The sequence below is a fragment of the Anomaloglossus baeobatrachus genome, chromosome 1 (genome assembly GCF_048569485.1).
Source record: "Anomaloglossus baeobatrachus isolate aAnoBae1 chromosome 1, aAnoBae1.hap1, whole genome shotgun sequence".
In the NCBI taxonomy this organism is placed as follows: Eukaryota; Metazoa; Chordata; class Amphibia; order Anura; family Aromobatidae; genus Anomaloglossus; species Anomaloglossus baeobatrachus.
The window spans coordinates 594,245,673-594,264,605 of record NC_134353.1 but is presented as its reverse complement, the minus strand read 5'-3'; the positions used below and the strand labels follow the sequence as shown (position 1 = coordinate 594,264,605).

The window sequence follows — 18,933 nt, the reverse complement described above, 5'->3', positions numbered from 1 at the left end:
AGGGATGGGAGTCTGACAACACTGTCATCAGAAGGTGCGGGGATGGGAGTCTGACAACGCTGTCATCAGAAGGTGCGGGGATGGGAGTCTGACAACGCTGTCATCAGAAGGTGCGGGGATGGGAGTCTGACAACGCTGTCATCAGAAGGTGCAGGGATGGGAGTCTGACAACACTGTCATCAGAAGGTACGGGGATGGGAATCTGACAACACTGTCATCAGAAGGTACGGGGATGGGAATCTGACAACACTGTCATCAGAAGGTGCGGGGATGGGAGTCTGACAACGCTGTCATCGGAAGGTGCGGGGATGGGAGTCTGACAACACTGTCATCGGAAGGTGCGGGGATGGGAGTCTGACAACACTGTCATTGGAAGGTGCGGGGATGGGAGTCTGACAACACTGTCATCAGAAGGTGCGGGGATGGGAGTCTGACAACGCTGTCATCAGAAGGTGTGGGGATGGGAGTCTGACAATGCTGTCATCAGAAGGTGCGGGGATGGGAGTCTGACAACACTGTCATCAGAAGGGGCGGGGATGGGAGTCTGACAACAGTGTCATTAGGAGGTGCGGGGATGGGAGTCTGACAACACTGTCATCAGAAGGTGCGGGGATGGGAGTCTGACAACAGTGTCATTAGGAGGTGCGGGGATGGGAGTCTGACAACACTGTCATCAGAAGGTGCGGGGATGGGAGTCTGACAACACTGTCATCGGAAGGTGCGGGGATGGGAGTCTGACAACAATGTTATCGGAAGGTGCAGGGATGGGAGTCTGACAACACTGTCATCAGAAGGTGCGGGAATGGGAGTCTGACAACACTGTCATCAGAAGGTGCAGGGATGGGAGTCTGACAACACTGTCATCAGAAGGTGCGGGGATGGGAGTCTGACAACGCTGTCATCAGAAGGTGCGGGGATGGGAGTCTGACAACGCTGTCATCAGAAGGTGCGGGGATGGGAGTCTGACAACGCTGTCATCAGAAGGTGCGGGGATGGGAGTCTGACAACGCTGTGATCGGAAGGTGCGGGGATGGGAGTCTGACAACGCTGTGATCGGAAGGTGCGGGGATGGGAGTCTGACAACGCTGTGATCGGAAGGTGCGGGGATGGGAGTCTGACAACACTGTCATCGGAAGGTGCGGGGATGGGAGTCTGACAACGCTGTCATCGGAAGGTGCGGGGATGGGAGTCTGACAACACTGTCATCAGAAGGTGCGGGGATGGGAGTCTGACAACACTGTCATCGGAAGGTGCGGGGATGGGAGTCTGACAACACTGTCATTGGAAGGTGCGGGGATGGGAGTCTGACAACACTGTCATTGGAAGGTGCGGGGATGGGAGTCTGACAACACTGTCATCAGAAGGTGCGGGGATGGGAGTCTGACAACGCTGTCATCAGAAGGTGCGGGGATGGGAGTCTGACAATGCTGTCATCAGAAGGTGCGGGGATGGGAGTCTGACAACACTGTCATCAGAAGGGGCGGGGATGGGAGTCTGACAACACTGTCATCAGAAGGTGCAGGGATGGGAGTCTGACAACAGTGTCATTAGAAGGTGCGGGGATGGGAGTCTGACAACACTGTCATCAGAAGGTGCGGGGATGGGAGTCTGACAATACTGTCATCAGAAGGTGCAGGGATGGGAGTCTGAGAACACTGTCATCAGAAGGTGCGGGGATGGGAGTCTGACAACGCTGTCATCAGAAGGTGCAGGGATGGGAGTCTGACAACACTGTCATCAAAAGGTGCAGGGATGGGAGTCTGACAACACTGTCATCAGAAGGTGCGGGGATGGGAATCTGACAACACTGTCATCAGAAGGTGTGGGGATGGGAGTCTGACAACGCTGTCATCAGAAGGTGCGGGGATGGGAGTCTGACAACACTGTCATCAGAAGGTGCGGGGATGGGAGTCTGACAACACTGTCATCAGAAGGTGCGGGGATGGGAGTCTGACAACACTGCCATCAGAAGGTACGGGGATGGGAGTCTGACAACACTGTCATCAGAAGGTGCAGGGATGGGAGTCTGACAACGCTGTCATCAGAAGGTGCGGGGATGGGAGTCTGACAACGCTGTCATCGGAAGGTGCGGGGATGGGAGTCTGACAACAATGTTATCGGAAGGTGCAGGGATGGGAGTCTGACAACGCTGTCATCAGAAGGTGCGGGGATGGGAGTCTGACAACACTGTCATCAGAAGGTGCAGGGATGGGAGTCTGACAACACTGTCATCAGAAGGTGCGGGGATGGGAGTCTGACAACACTGTCATCAGAAGGTGCGGGGATGGGAGTCTGACAACGCTGTCATCAGAAGGTGCGGGGATGGGAGTCTGACAACGCTGTCATCAGAAGGTGCGGGGATGGGAGTCTGACAATGCTGTGATCAGAAGGTGCGGGGATGGGAATCTGACAACACTGTCATCAGAAGGTGCGGGGATGGGAGTCTGACAACACTGTCATCGGAAGGTGCGGGTATGGGAGTCTGACAACACTGTCATCGGAAGGTGCGGGGATGGGAGTCTGACAACACTGTCATCGGAAGGTGCGGGGATGGGAGTCTGACAACACTGTCATCAGAAGGTGCGGGGATGGGAGTCTGACAACACTGTCATCAGAAGGTGCGGGGATGGGAGTCTGACAACACTGTCATCAGAAGGTGCGGGGATGGGAGTCTGACAACGCTGTCATCAGAAGGTGCGGGGATGGAAGTCTGACAACACTGTCATCAGAAGGTGCGGGGATGGGAGTCTGACAACGCTGTCATCAGAAGGTGCGGGGATGGGAGTCTGACAACGCTGTCATCAGAAGGTGCGGGGATGGGAGTCTGACAAGACTGTCATCAGAAGGTGCGGGGATGGGAGTCTGACAACGCTGTCATCAGAAGGTGCGGGGATGGGAGTCTGACAACGCTGTCATCAGAAGGTGCGGGGATGGGAGTCTGACAACGCTGCCATCAGAAGGTGCGGGGATGGGAGACTGACAACACTGTCATCAGAAGGTGCAGGGATGGGAGTCTGACAACACTGTCATCACAAGGTGCGGGGATGGGAGTCTGACAACGCTGTCATCAGAAGGTGCGGGGATGGGAGTCTGACAACGCTGTCATCAGAAGGTGCAGGGATGGGAGTCTGACAACACTGTCATCAGAAGGGGCGGGGATGGGAGTCTGACAATACTGTCATCAGAAGGTGCGGGGATGGGAGTCTGACAACACTGTCATCAGAAGGGGCGGGGATGGGAGTCTGACAATACTGTCATCAGAAGGTGCGGGGATGGGAGTCTGACAACAGTGTCATCAGAAGGTACGGGGATGGGAGTCTGACAACACTGTCATCAGAAGGTGCGGGGATGGGAATCTGACAACACTGATCAGAAGGTGCGGGGATGGGAGTCTGACAACACTGTCATCAGAAGGTGCAGGGATGGGAGTCTGACAACGCTGTCATCAGAAGGTGCGGGGATGGGAGTCTGACAACACTGTCATCAGAAGGTGCGGGGATGGGAATCTGACAACACTGTGATCAGAAGGTGCGGGGATGGGAGCCTGACAACACTGGGATCAGAAGGTGCGGGGATGGGAATCTGACAACACTGTGATCAGAAGGTGCGGGGATGGGAGTCTGACAACACTGTCATCAGAAGGTGCGGGGATGGGAATCTGACAACACTGTGATCAGAAGGTGCGGGGATGGGAGTCTGACAACACTGTGATCAGAAGGTGCGGGGATGGGAGTCTGACAACACTGTGATCAGAAGGTGCGGGGATGGGAATCTGACAACACTGTGATCAGAAGGTGCGGGGATGGGAGTCTGACAACACTGTCGTCAGAAGGTGCGGGGATGGGAATCTGACAACACTGTGATCAGAAGGTGCGGGGATGGGAGTCTGACAACACTGTGATCAGAAGGTGCGGGGATGGGAATCTGACAACACTGTGATCAGAAGGTGCGGGGATGGGAGTCTGACAACGCTGTCATCAGAAGGTGCGGGGATGGGAGTCTGACAACGCTGTCATCAGAAGGTGCGGGGATGGGAGTCTGACAACGCTGTCATCAGAAGGTGCGGGGATGGGAGTCTGACAACGCTGTCATCAGAAGGTGCAGGGATGGGAGTCTGACAACACTGTCATCAGAAGGTACGGGGATGGGAATCTGACAACACTGTCATCAGAAGGTACGGGGATGGGAATCTGACAACACTGTGATCAGAAGGTGCGGGGATGGGAGTCTGACAACACTGTCATCAGAAGGTGCGGGGATGGGAGTCTGACAACACTGTGATCAGAAGGTGCGGGGATGGGAGTCTGACAACACTGTCATCAGAAGGTACGGGGATGGGAATCTGACAACACTGTGATCAGAAGGTGCGGGGATGGGAGTCTGACAACACTGTCATCAGAAGGTGCGGGGATGGGAGTCTGACAACACTGTGATCAGAAGGTGCGGGGATGGGAATCTGACAACGCTGTGATCGGAAGGTGCGGGGATGGGAGTCTGACAACACTGTCATCAGAAGGTGCGGGGATGGGAGTCTGACAACTCTGCCATCAGAAGGTGCGGGGATGGGAGTCTGACAACACTGTGATCGGAAGGTGCGGGGATGGGAGTCTGACAACACTGTGATCAGAAGGTGCGGGGATGGGAATCTGACAACGCTGTGATCGGAAGGTGCGGGGATGGGAGTCTGACAACACTGTCATCAGAAGGTGCGGGGATGGGAGTCTGACAACTCTGCCATCAGAAGGTACGGGGATGGGAATCTGACAACGCTGTGATCGGAAGGTGCGGGGATGGGAGTCTGACAACGCTGTCATCAGAAGGTGCGGGGATGGGAGTCTGACAACACTGTCATCAGAAGGTGCGGGGATGGGAGTCTGACAACGCTGTCATCAGAAGGTGCGGGGATGGGAGTCTGACAACACTGTCATCAGAAGGTGCGGGGATGGGAGTCTGACAACGCTGTCATCAGAAGGTGCGGGGATGGGAGTCTGACAACGCTGTCATCAGAAGGTGCGGGGATGGGAGTCTGACAACACTGTCATCAGAAGGTGCGGGGATGGGAGTCTGACAACACTGTCATCAGAAGGTGCGGGGATGGGAGTCTGACAACACTGTCATCAGAAGGTGCGGGGATGGGAGTCTGACAACACTGTCATCAGAAGGTGCGGGGATGGGAGTCTGACAACGCTGTCATCGGAAGGTGCGGGGATGGGAGTCTGACAACGCTGTCATCGGAAGGTGCGGGGATGGGAGTCTGACAACGCTGTCATCGGAAGGTGCGGGGATGGGAGTCTGACAACACTATCATCGGAAGGTGCGGGGATGGGAATCTGACAACGCTGTGATCGGAAGGTGCGGGGATGGGAGTCTGACAACCCTGTCATCAGAAGGTGCGGGGATGGGAGTCTGACAACTCTGCCATCAGAAGGTGCGGGGATGGGAGTCTGACAACACTGTGATCGGAAGGTGCGGGGATGGGAGTCTGACAACACTGTGATCGGAAGGTGCGGGGATGGGAATCTGACAACGCTGTGATCGGAAGGTGCGGGGATGGGAGTCTGACAACACTGTCATCAGAAGGTGCGGGGATGGGAGTCTGACAACTCTGCCATCAGAAGGTACGGGGATGGGAATCTGACAACGCTGTGATCGGAAGGTGCGGGGATGGGAGTCTGACAACGCTGTCATCAGAAGGTGCGGGGATGGGAGTCTGACAACACTGTCATCAGAAGGTGCGGGGATGGGAGTCTGACAACGCTGTCATCAGAAGGTGCGGGGATGGGAGTCTGACAACACTGTCATCAGAAGGTGCGGGGATGGGAGTCTGACAACGCTGTCATCAGAAGGTGCGGGGATGGGAGTCTGACAACGCTGTCATCAGAAGGTGCGGGGATGGGAGTCTGACAACACTGTCATCAGAAGGTGCGGGGATGGGAGTCTGACAACACTGTGATCAGAAGGTGCGGGGATGGGAATCTGACAACGCTGTGATCGGAAGGTGCGGGGATGGGAGTCTGACAACACTGTCATCAGAAGGTGCGGGGATGGGAGTCTGACAACTCTGCCATCAGAAGGTACGGGGATGGGAATCTGACAACGCTGTGATCGGAAGGTGCGGGGATGGGAGTCTGACAACGCTGTCATCAGAAGGTGCGGGGATGGGAGTCTGACAACACTGTCATCAGAAGGTGCGGGGATGGGAGTCTGACAACGCTGTCATCAGAAGGTGCGGGGATGGGAGTCTGACAACACTGTCATCAGAGGGTGCGGGGATGGGAGTCTGACAACGCTGTCATCAGAAGGTGCGGGGATGGGAGTCTGACAACTCTGCCATCAGAAGGTGCGGGGATGGGAGTCTGACAACGCTGTCATCAGAAGGTGCGGGGATGGGAGTCTGACAACACTGTCATCAGAAGGTGCGGGGATGGGAGTCTGACAACACTGTCATCAGAAGGTGCGGGGATGGGAGTCTGACAACACTGTCATCAGAAGGTGCGGGGATGGGAGTCTGACAACGCTGTCATCAGAAGGTGCGGGGATGGGAGTCTGACAACGCTGTCATCAGAAGGTGCGGGGATGGGAGTCTGACAACGCTGTCATCGGAAGGTGCGGGGATGGGAGTCTGACAACACTATCATCAGAAGGTGCGGGGATGGGAATCTGACAACGCTGTGATCGGAAGGTGCGGGGATGGGAGTCTGACAACACTGTCATCAGAAGGTGCGGGGATGGGAGTCTGACAACTCTGCCATCAGAAGGTGCGGGGATGGGAGTCTGACAACACTGTGATCGGAAGGTGCGGGGATGGGAGTCTGACAACACTGTGATCAGAAGGTGCGGGGATGGGAATCTGACAACGCTGTGATCGGAAGGTGCGGGGATGGGAGTCTGACAACACTGTCATCAGAAGGTGCGGGGATGGGAGTCTGACAACTCTGCCATCAGAAGGTACGGGGATGGGAATCTGACAACGCTGTGATCGGAAGGTGCGGGGATGGGAGTCTGACAACGCTGTCATCAGAAGGTGCGGGGATGGGAGTCTGACAACACTGTCATCAGAAGGTGCGGGGATGGGAGTCTGACAACGCTGTCATCAGAAGGTGCGGGGATGGGAGTCTGACAACGCTGTCATCAGAAGGTGCGGGGATGGGAGTCTGACAACACTGTCATCAGAAGGTGCGGGGATGGGAGTCTGACAACACTGTCATCAGAAGGTGCGGGGATGGGAGTCTGACAACACTGTCATCAGAAGGTGCGGGGATGGGAGTCTGACAACGCTGTCATCAGAAGGTGCGGGGATGGGAGTCTGACAACGCTGTCATCAGAAGGTGCGGGGATGGGAGTCTGACAACGCTGTCATCAGAAGGTGCGGGGATGGGAGTCTGACAACGCTGTCATCAGAAGGTGCGGGGATGGGAGTCTGACAACGCTGTCATCAGAAGGTGCGGGGATGGGAGTCTGACAACGCTGTCATTGGAAGGTGCGGGGATGGGAGTCTGACAACACTGTCATCAGAAGGTGCGGGGATGGGAGTCTGACAACGCTGTCATCAGAAGGTGCGGGGATGGGGAGTCTGACAACGCTGTCATCAGAAGGTGCGGGGATGGGAGTCTGACAACGCTGTCATCAGAAGGTGCGGGGATGGGAATCTGACAATGCTGTCATCAGAAGGTGCGGGGATGGGAGTCTGACAACGCTGCGATCAGAAGGTGCGGGGATGGGAGTCTGACAACGCTGTCATCAGAAGGTGCGGGGATGGGAATCTGACAACACTGTCATCAGAAGGTGCGGGGATGGGAGTCTGACAACGCTGTCATCAGAAGGTGCGGGGATGGGAATCTGACAATGCTGTCATCAGAAGGTGCGGGGATGGGAGTCTGACAACGCTGCGATCAGAAGGTGCGGGGATGGGAGTCTGACAACGCTGTCATCAGAAGGTGCGGGGATGGGAGTCTGACAACGCTGTCATCAGAAGGTGCGGGGATGGGAGTCTGACAACACTGTCATCAGAAGGTGCGGGGATGGGAGTCTGACAACGCTGTCATCAGAAGGTGCGGGGATGGGAGTCTGACAACGCTGTCATCAGAAGGTGCGGGGATGGGAGTCTGACAACACTGTCATCAGAAGGTGCGGGGATGGGAGTCTGACAACACTGTCATCAGAAGGTGCGGGGATGGGAGTCTGACAACACTGTCATCAGAAGGTGCGGGGATGGGAGTCTGACAACACTGTCATCAGAAGGTGCGGGGATGGGAGTCTGACAACGCTGTCATCAGAAGGTGCGGGGATGGGAGTCTGACAACGCTGTCATCAGAAGGTGCGGGGATGGGAGTCTGACAACACTGTCATCAGAAGGTGCGGGGATGGGAGTCTGACAACGCTGTCATCGGAAGGTGCGGGGATGGGAGTCTGACAACGCTGTCATCAGAAGGTGCGGGGATGGGAGTCTGACAACGCTGTCATCAGAAGGTGCGGGGATGGGAGTCTGACAACGCTGTCATCAGAAGGTGCGGGGATGGGAGTCTGACAACGCTGTCATCAGAAGGTGCGGGGATGGGAGTCTGACAACGCTGTCATCAGAAGGTGCGGGGATGGGAATCTGACAATGCTGTCATCAGAAGGTGCGGGGATGGGAGTCTGACAACGCTGCGATCAGAAGGTGCGGGGATGGGAGTCTGACAACGCTGCGATCAGAAGGTGCGGGGATGGGAGTCTGACAACACTGTCATCAGAAGGTGCGGGGATGGGAGTCTGACAACGCTGTCATCAGAAGGTGCGGGGATGGGAGTCTGACAATACTGTCATCAGAAGGTGCGGGGATGGGAGTCTGACAACGCTGTCATCAGAAGGTGCGGGGATGGGAGTCTGACAACACTGTCATCAGAAGGTGCGGGGATGGGAGTCTGACAACGCTGTCATCAGAAGGTGCGGGGATGGGAGTCTGACAACACTGTCATCAGAAGGTGCGGGGATGGGAGTCTGACAACACTGTCATCAGAAGGTGCGGGGATGGGAGTCTGACAACGCTGTCATCAGAAGGTGCGGGGATGGGAGTCTGACAACACTGTCATCAGAAGGTGCGGGGATGGGAGTCTGACAACGCTGTCATCAGAAGGTGCGGGGATGGGAGTCTGACAACGCTGTCATCAGAAGGTGCGGGGATGGGAGTCTGACAACGCTGTCATCAGAAGGTGCGGGGATGGGAGTCTGACAACGCTGTCATCAGAAGGTGCGGGGATGGGAGTCTGACAACGCTGTCATCAGAAGGTGCGGGGATGGGAGTCTGACAACACTATCATCAGAAGGTGCGGGGATGGATTGCTCTGGTCTATTCTTGTGCCCAGCCCTAATGTGCCCATGAGCAGGAGCCTCTATAATGCACAGCCGGCTATCTGCAGCCCGCGCTGCCAGCACTAAACATGGAGTCTCTTGGCTCCCTAGGGCAGCGGCGCTCTGTAGTGACGTCATCTCTGAGCGCAGGTTCACGGTCGGCTGTGTAGTTATGGTCCAGAGTCTCGGTGTGCAGGCGGGATCACGTGGTTTGCACAGACTCCAGCCTCGTAGCTCTGGTCCTCGTCTCCTGTGACCATCCAGGGTCATGTTCGCTCACACCCGAGGGCGACGGCGGAGGAGAGACTCGGAGGAGCCCGGGAATGGCGAGCCGCAGGAGGAAGTGGACCTGGGCTCGTACACTGCGAGGAGGCAGCGGAAGAGCCCGGAGGAGGAGGAGAGGCTGGAGCGGGAGCACTTCTGGAAGATCATCAACACCTTCACTTGTTACGGGTGATGAGCACACTCCGCTGTGATCGCAGGCAAACGCCATGTTTATTAACCCTAAATGCACGCGGGCTTTTCAGTGTTGGGACCGGCAGCACGAGTGTGAGGTCATGTGATCACGGGGACGTTCACAGGTTTCTGGTCTCCCGTGTCAGTAGTCACCGCTATAACACAGGGAGCGCAGTCACAGGCAACCAGTGCCGCCTGTGCTGTCTGCGGGGCCAGCTGCTCTGAATATCCAGCAAGCTGCCAGAGATGTGGGAATCGGTGCTGTTTTATAGTCTTTACAAAGGGGCTGCTCCACATCATTACTCAGTAAGCCACGCCCCTTTGGCAAAAAACCCCCAGTAAATTAAAATGACTTAAAGGGAACCTGTCAGGTGCAATATGCACCCAGAACCATGAGCAGTTCTGGGGTGCATATATCTATTCCGTGCCTAATTGTCCCTGTATACACTAGCATAGAAAAAGAGATCTTTAGAAATACATTTTCTAAAGATATCTTTATCTTATGCTAATGAGCAGCGGGACTAGTCCCAAGGGTGTTTCTTCCCCTGACTAGCCCTCCCTCTTAGCATGGTAGCACACCCAAAAGGGCGTACTAACATGCTACTTAATTCAGCATGACGAGCGGTGCCATGCGTACCTGTGTCTGATGTCACCGCTGATCCTAAGTCCCCAGCACTTCTGGTCATGCACACTAGAGCTCTACTGGAAGTGCCCGCCATTCCGATCAGCGGACACAGGTCACTTCTGGTGATACCCACAAGGGCGTACTAATATTCTAAGAGGGCGGCTAGTCCAGTTCAACACTGGAGAACAGCGGCACTAAAATAGGCTGAACTAGATGGACATAAGGTCTTCCTTCAGCCTTAGAAACTGTTACTATGAAGGATATAACACCCTTAGGACTAGTCCCCGCGCTCATTAGCATATGATAAAAGATCTTTAGAAATCCTTTTTCTATAGATCTCTTCATCTATGCTAGTGTATACAGGGACGGGTAGGCAGGGATTAGCAATATACACCCAGAACTGCTCGTTTTTCTGGGTACATATTGCACCTGACAGGTTCCCTTTAATATAAAGAAGAAATAAAAGACAATTCAGGGGAGCAGCGAGAATAAAATAAGAGGAAATAATGGCCACTTTTGACCTGGCGATGGCCCCTTATGTCTGGACCCTTGGTGCTCAGTCTCCTCTCGGCAGAGAAGTAGTGTCGGTGTGCTGTTATAACCTGCACCCCCTCGTTACAGGTGGCCGTGCTTCAGGCCTGGCCTACGTGGTGACCGACCATAAAGCTCGCACGATTGGAGGGAAGAGCACACAGTTTCTTTTAGGTGGGCGACGTCAACAAAGCGGAAACCCTGGCGAGATTTTTTTTGCCTTTTTTTTTTCCTGCCTTTTCCTGAAGAAATTAGTAAACAATTTTTGTCAGAATTTTCTGGTGGTATCTTTGCGTTTTTTGTTGTTGTTTTAAGTTCATTAAGCACTTTGTAAACGGAAAATAGGTCAGGTCACTTCTTATATTTACATGGCAGTGTTTGGAAGCAAGCAGATAAAAGGAATCGCCACAGGTTTTGCTTCCCCATCTGAGAACAGCATAATGTAGAGACAGAGACCCTGATTCCAGTGAGGTGTCAGGGTACTTTTCACACTTGCGTTTTTTTCCTTCCGTCACAATCCGCCCTTTTGGAAAACAGCAGAATCCGTTAACGGATTCCATTGTTTCCCATAGACTTGTATGGTTGACGGATTGTGCCAAAAGGACCTGCGTTGCTTCCGCTGGGCGACGCTCCGTTGCTTCCGCCCAGCGGGAGGAACGCAGCATGTAACTTTTTTTAAGCAGCGGAATCCTCAGGATTTCACTGTGCATGCTCTCTCTGGCTCCCTGCGCCCGTAACCAAGGCAAATATCGGGTAACCAAGCAAAGTGCTTTGCCTAGTTATACCCGATATTTACCCTGTGTACGTGTGCAGGGAGCCCGACACTTCTCCGCTTGGCTCCGCCCCTCCCGCACTCCACTCCGCATGTATACACACACACACACACACACTCACCTGTTCTCAGCGCCATGGCTTCGCTCGGCTCCACCCACCCTGCACTCTGCCCCCGCACACATTCTCGGCGGCCGAGCAATCAGCTAATCACCCAGCGGCCAGCTACTGGGAGCGATCAGCTGATTACCCGGCGGCCGGCTACTGGGAGCGATCAGCTGATCAGCCGGCGGCCGGCTACTGGGAGCGATCAGCTGATCACCCGGCGGCCGGCTACTGGGAGCGATCAGCTGATCACCCGGCGGCCGGCTACTGGGAGCGATCAGCTGATCACCCGGCGGCCGGCTACTGGGAGCGATCAGCTGATCACCCGGCTGCTGGGAGCGATCAGCTGATCACCCGGCGGCCGGCTGCTGGGAGCGATCAGCTGATCACCCGGCGGCCGGCTGCTGGGAGCGATCAGCTGATCGGCCGGCTACTGGGAGCGATCAACTGATAACCCGGTGGCTGGCTACTGGGAGCGATCAGCTGATCACCCGGCAGCCGGCTGCCGGGAGCGATCAGCTGATCGTTCACAATAGTCTGCCGGCGGTAAACTTTAAAAAAAAAAAAATCAAAACTGATTTCGTTGTTTTGCAGCATCCGTTGTGCCACTATATGCAACACATCCGTTGCATCCGTCACACAACGCAATGCAACAGATGCCGTTCAACGCAAGTGTGAAACTAGCCTTACTGTGCTGCTTGCTGTCATTTTGATAAAATCAATGTTTTCTCTTCTGCAGATCTAGCAGTTATACAGACAGAGCTCATGAATATGCTGGACTACCTGGCAGCACGCCATATAGTCCTCTTATAATAATCTACTGCTGCTTAATCAGCGATTTTATCAAAACTACACTAAGCAGCCCAGTAAGTGACACATCACTGGAATCCGGGTCTCTGCCTCTACATTATGCTGGTCTTAGATTAGGTGGCAAAACTTTGTGCAGATTCCCTTTAATCCCGACGGGTGCTTCAGGGTCTTAAATAGCTGTGTGCACGTTGCCCTAAAAGACACTCAAATGCCTGAACGTGTGAATAGCAAGTCCTTAATAGGAAGTTACTTTTGTGCCCATATTCAGACTAGAGCTGCTCCATATTAACCGTTAAAGTCCTGTGAAAATACCCTTCCGACCTTGATGACTTGTGCGTCACAGTAACTTGGGGGTCACAACACGATCACTTTCACTTTCATAATGGTACAATGGAACCTAGTGTCACTGTGTAGGCCCCATTCAGACTGCTAATAATGGATTTTGGACAGGTTTCCACAAAATTACTTACATTCACTAACACATAGGTTACAATTGGTAATTGCACAATCTGACTGAAAATACCGTACATTGTCCACCACCTTCTTCTGAAATGTCATTTCAGACAAAACATGGGCTTATGAAACAAGTAAGGCATGGGGGAGAAAAGTGTGCCTCCCTGCTCGGCTCAGCCTCATTTACAGGTCTGCTTAAAGGGGTTATCTCAAGAACAAAGTATATTTTAATCAATAGATCTTAGAATAAAAGTAAGTTCCACAATCGGATATGTTAAAAAAATGCCAATGTGCTGAGATCTTATATATGTGTCCTTGCTATGTACTGTGTAATGGCTGTGTCTGACCGTACAGGAAAATGGTCTGATCATACCACAGCTCCTCTGCTGAGATAATTTTATGTCTCCCTGCCATTTTCTGTGTATTTGCAGTGTCTGACCGTACAGGACATGGTCTGATCATGTCACATCTCCTGGGCAGGGGAGGAAGTAATAAAGTATACGGACACTACAGCATGGTATCAGATCTGAATCATTCTGTGAGGAAAAACATTTTTTCAGTGAGGTAAAACATTGTTTTTAAACAGGAAAATGTTTTACCTTACAGAAGCAGCATCTGAAAGACCTTGCAGACCTACCTGTATACTCTCTTTTGCATCCTCCCATGCCCAGGAGCTGTGGTATGATCAGACCATGTCCCTGTGCAGTCAGACACGGCCATTACACAGTACATAACAAGAACACATACAGTGGGTGCGGAAAGTATTACAGGGTCATAAGTATTCAGACCCTTTGCTCAGTCACTCATATTTAAGTCACATGCTGTCCATTTCCTTGTCCTCCTCCGTGAGATGGTTCTATTCCTTCATTGGAGTCCAGCTATGTTTAATTAAACTGATAGGACTTGATTTGGAAAAGCACACACCTGTGTATATAAGACCACACAGTGCATGTCAGACCATATGAGAATCATGAGGTTAAAGGAACTGCCCAAGGAGCACAGAGACAGAATTGTAGCAAGGCACAGATCTGGCCAAGGTTACAAAAGAATTTCTGTAGTACTCAAGGTTCTTAAAAGCACAGTGGCCTCCATAATCCTTAAATGGAAGAAGTTTGGGACCAAAAGAACTTTTCCTAGACCTGGTTGTCCAGTCAAACTGAGCAATTATGGAACAAGAGCCTTACTGAGAGAGGTAAAGAAGAACCCAAAGATCACTGTGGCTGTCGGGCCTTTGTGGCAGAGTAGCCCGACAGAAGCCTCTCCTCAGTGGAAGACATATGAAAGCCTGCATAGAGTTTGCAAAACAACACATGAATGACTCCCAGATTATGAGAAATAAGATTCTCTGGTCTGATGAGACGAATATACAACTTTTTGGTGATAATTCTAAGCGGTATATGTGGAGAAAACCAGACACTGCTCATCACCTGCCCAATACCATCCCAACAGTGAAACATGGTGGTGGCTGCATCATGCCATGGGGGTGTTTGTCAGCTGCAGGGACAGGTCGACTGGTTGTAGTTGAAGGAAAGATGAATGCGGCCAGATGAATTACTAGATTTTCATAAAATCTAGTAATCTGGTATATGACACAAAAGCATAGATCCCTAACTAAAATATAACATTTAATGATATTATTAAAATGGTCCGTAACCACAATACAAAATCATATAACAAACCGGTGCACAGCCGAGCGGAGGAAATAAATCCCTACAATATACACTCCCTCCTGTGCCCTACCTAGCCGTGGAGGTTGGCACCCTAAATGTACGATATGGCGCCCCCACTCACCGACTGCTGTCCCTACTATTACCCTGTAACCCTGTAAAGTGATATAAGTGCAATAACCGGGTTCACAAACCCCCCCAGAATTCCTAGGAGGTCACCAGCGTTCTCTATGAGAACCACAACATAAGCAGGGACAGCCTATATGATAACTTATCATCGCCTCATGCCTCGACGCGTTTCCCCCAACAAATCTGGTTCATCTTGAGGCCGATAATTATCCAATGTGGCTAGATAAACCAAGGAGCAGCAACCATGCTGCCGGATATGCTAGGAGACCTGAAAATGGCTGTCCACCAACATTCACCATCCAACCTGACAGAACTGGAGAGGATCTGCAAGGAAGAATGGCAGAGCATCCCCAAATCCAGGTGTGAAAAACTTGTTGCATCATTCCCAAGAAGACTCATGGCTGTACTAGCTCAAAAGGGGCTTCAACTAAATACTGAGCAAAGGGTCTGAATACTTATGACCATGTGATATTTCAGTTTTTCTTGTTTAATAAATTTGCAAAAATTTCTACATTTGTTTTTTTTCTGACAAGATTGGGTGCAGGGTGTATATTAAAGGGAACCTGTCAGCAGAAATTTTGCACTAAACCTAAAAGATTCCCCTTCTGCAGCTCCTGGGCTGCATTCTAGAAAGGTTCCTGTTATTATTGTGCCCCCTTTTAGATCAAAATAAATACTTTATAAAGTGGTACCTTTTTGTATGCAAATCTTGTTAATCGTACACGGGGGGCGGGCTTTCTGTTGTCCGTTATTCTGCCACCTGCTGCTTTACGCCGTCCCCCATCGCTCAATTTCATACATCAGGACGCCGCCCAGTGCTCCCGAGGTCTCGCGCATGCGCCGTGCCACTCTAGCGGGACTGTGCACAGTGTGACCACTGGTGACATGTTGCGCAGGCGTGAGATTGAGCGGCGCTGTGATTTTCATCAGCAAGTACCCGCCCATAATGTCGTGCCCGCGCTTTTCACTCTGCCTCCACCGTTATGCTGCTCCGCTCCTCCCATCTATTTCCTGCTCCAAGGAAACATGGGTAAGTGGTGACGTGGGGTCATCTGGCCAGCGCTTGCGCAGCACGGTGGAGGCAGAGGGGAAAGCGCGGGCACGAGATTATGGGCGGGTACTTGCTGATGACAATCACAGCGCCGCCCGTAATCTCAATCACGTCACCAGCGGTCACACTGTGTACAGTGCTCACTCCCGCTAGAGTGACACGGCGCATGCGCGGGACCTCGGGAGCACTGGGCGGTGTCCTGAGGTATGGAATTGAGCGATGGGGGACGGCGTAAAGCAGCAGGAGGCAGAATAACGGACACCAGACAGCCCGCCCCCGTGTACGATTAACAAGATTTGCATACAAAAAGGTACCACTTTATAAAGTGTTTATTTTGGTCTAAAAGAGGGCACAATAACAATAGGAACCTTTCTAGAATGCAGCCCAGGAGCTGCAGAGGGAGAAACTTTTAGGTTTAGTGCAAAATTTCTGCTGACAGGTTCCCTTTAATGAGAAAAAAAATGAACTTTATTGAATTTACCAAATGGCTGCAGTGAAACAAAGAGTGAAAAATGTAAAGGGGTGTGAATACTTTCCGTACCCACTGTGTATAAGATTATCTCTGCGCAGGAACATTTGAAACACATCTAATTGTGCAATTTATTTTTATTCCAACATCTACTGATTAAACTGTGCTTTATTTGTGGCACAATCCTTTTAAATGTGCATAGAGGAAAACTGGAAGGAGTCACTCAGCATACACATTTTCTTCTATCCGTCTCATTTAAAAGCTATGGGTTAAAATTCATCAATACTATGTGGTGGACAAAATCGCTCCTGATTTCTGAAGCTCTAGTCCCTTCTTTAGAAGCGCCACAGTTCATCATGAATTAGATGAGCAATGGTCGCCCCAGCCACTTCTCGCCCCAGCCCCGCACACTGGCAGAAAATGGCGCGAGAATGGCAAAATTCGCCTAACTTTAGCACATCATCTTCCATTTGTGCCGAAATGATGACTTTCCAAAGCTTTTTACTCTAGAATAGTAGTGTAAAATCTGTGCTGAATTGGGGGCATTGTTTTTTTTCTTAAATCCCACAACTTTCCAAAGTAAACCCTAGATTTCTGTAATGAGAGCCATGGTTTGGGCAGCATGCAGCAGGTTCCTGGTGAAGGAACACTGCCATATTACATGCCCCTTACACGGTGTGTCACCTATTAATGGTAATGAAATGTCTTCTTCCTCTTCCACCAGGTCTCATATTCATGAACGGGTCAACCGTTCCGAGAGGCAATTTGTGTCCTTACCAAAAAGTCAACAAAACATGCTGCCAAATTTCCATTCCAACCTGGACAGGATCCGGAAATGTGCCGATCACAATCAGGAGATCCTGCAACTCATTGTCAACGACTGCACCTTCATGTTTGAGAACAAGGAGTATGGCAACAACGTAAGTGCCTTCATATCTGTGCTACTGAAATGAGTGATGATTCATCTAGAACAGTGTTCCCCAAACTCCAGTCCTCATGGCCCCCAACAAGTCGATTTCCTTACTATTGAACAGGTGATGGAATCATTATCAAGGCATCACCTGTGCTATATAAAGGAAATCCTGAAAACATGACCTGTAGGGGGTCGTGAGGACTGGAGTTTGGGAACTACTGGTCTAGAAGAAAGACCCTGGAACAAGAAACACATGGACTGAGTAGAAAGATGGTTCTCGTCATTGTGGTGTAATAATAAGAAGACCACTGCTCCCCTGATCATTGCGTTGTAATACTAAGGAGGTGGTGACTACACCCCACATTATTGTGGTGTAATACTAAGGAGGTGGTGACTACGCCCCTCGTCATTGTGGTGTAATACTAAGAACACTGTACCTCTCATCATCGTGGTGTAATACTAAAGCCCGCTTTACACGCTTCAATATATCTCACAATCCGTCGTTGGGGTCAAGTTGTAAGTGACGCACATCCGGCATCGTTTGTGAGGTATCTGCGTGTGACAGCTACATGCGATCAGGATTGTACGCAAAACCGTTGATCGCAAACACATCGTATCATTCTCTAGAATTGAGCGTTTTGTTGCACGAACCTAGTCAATTGTAACGTGTGACATCCCTCATACGATTTTGATGTCTGATGCTATGTGCGCAGGTGTGCGCTCTGCACCGCAGCTTAAAAAAGGTCTGCTTCAGAGCGCAGCTGAAAAGCTGCGTTCTGAAGCGCCTCACAATGTCTGTCATGCACTAATCTCTGTCAGTCCGTCACTATCTCTGTCCCTCACTCTCTGTCCATGTCAGTCTATCCCCCTCTCTCATATACTCACCAATCCCCGATCCCCGGCGCTGCACAGCATTCACACTGCTCCGGCGGCTTTTACTGTTTTGAAAAAGCCGGCCGCCCATTAAACAATTTCGTATTCCCTGCTTTCCCCGCCCACCAGCGCCTATGATTGGTTACAGAGAGACACGCCCCCACTCTGAGTGACAGGTGTCACACTGCACCCAATCACAGCAGCCGGTGGGCGTGTCTATACTGTGTAGTGAAATAAATAATTAAATAATTAAAAAAAACGGCGTGCGGTTCCCCCCATTTTTAAAACCAGCCAGATAAAGCCATACGGCTGAAGGCTGGTATTCTCAGGATGGGGAGCTCCACGTCATGGGGAGCCCCCCACCCTAACAATATCAGCCAACAGCCGCCCAGAATTGCCACATACATTATATGCGACAGTTCTGGGACTGTACCCGGCTCTTCCCGATTTGCCCTGGTGCGTTGGCAAATCGGGGTAATAAGGAGTTATTGGCAGCCCATAGCTGCCAATAAGTCCTAGATTAATCATGTCAGGCGTCTATGAGACACCCTCCATGATTAATCTGTAAGTTACAGTAAATAAACACACACACCAGAAAAAATCCTTTATTAGAAATAAAAACACACACATATACCCTGGTTCACCACTTTAATCAGCCCCAAAAAGCCCTCCTTGTCCGGCGTACTCCAGGATGATGCAGCGTCGCTTCCACCGCAGCTGCATGGAGGTGACCGGAGCCGCAGCAGACAC

At 51.8% G+C, this 18,933-nt stretch overlaps 1 protein-coding gene across 2 annotated transcripts in view; it reads left to right on the top strand.

Moving 5' to 3' along the window:
• Positions 1-18,933, top strand: part of CARNMT1 (carnosine N-methyltransferase 1) — a 63,110-nt gene that overhangs the window by 3,352 nt on the left and 40,825 nt on the right. Inside the window, exons 1-2 of one of the 2 annotated variants that reach the window (XM_075340194.1) lie at positions 9,486-9,783; positions 17,122-17,317. In XM_075340194.1, the coding sequence (XP_075196309.1) occupies positions 9,599-9,783; positions 17,122-17,317 (381 nt within the window). In that variant the 5' untranslated portion in view covers positions 9,486-9,598. Of the gene's footprint in view, positions 1-9,485; positions 9,784-17,121; positions 17,318-18,933 lie in introns of those variants that run through there. The other variant, XM_075340203.1, reaches the window with a different exon arrangement.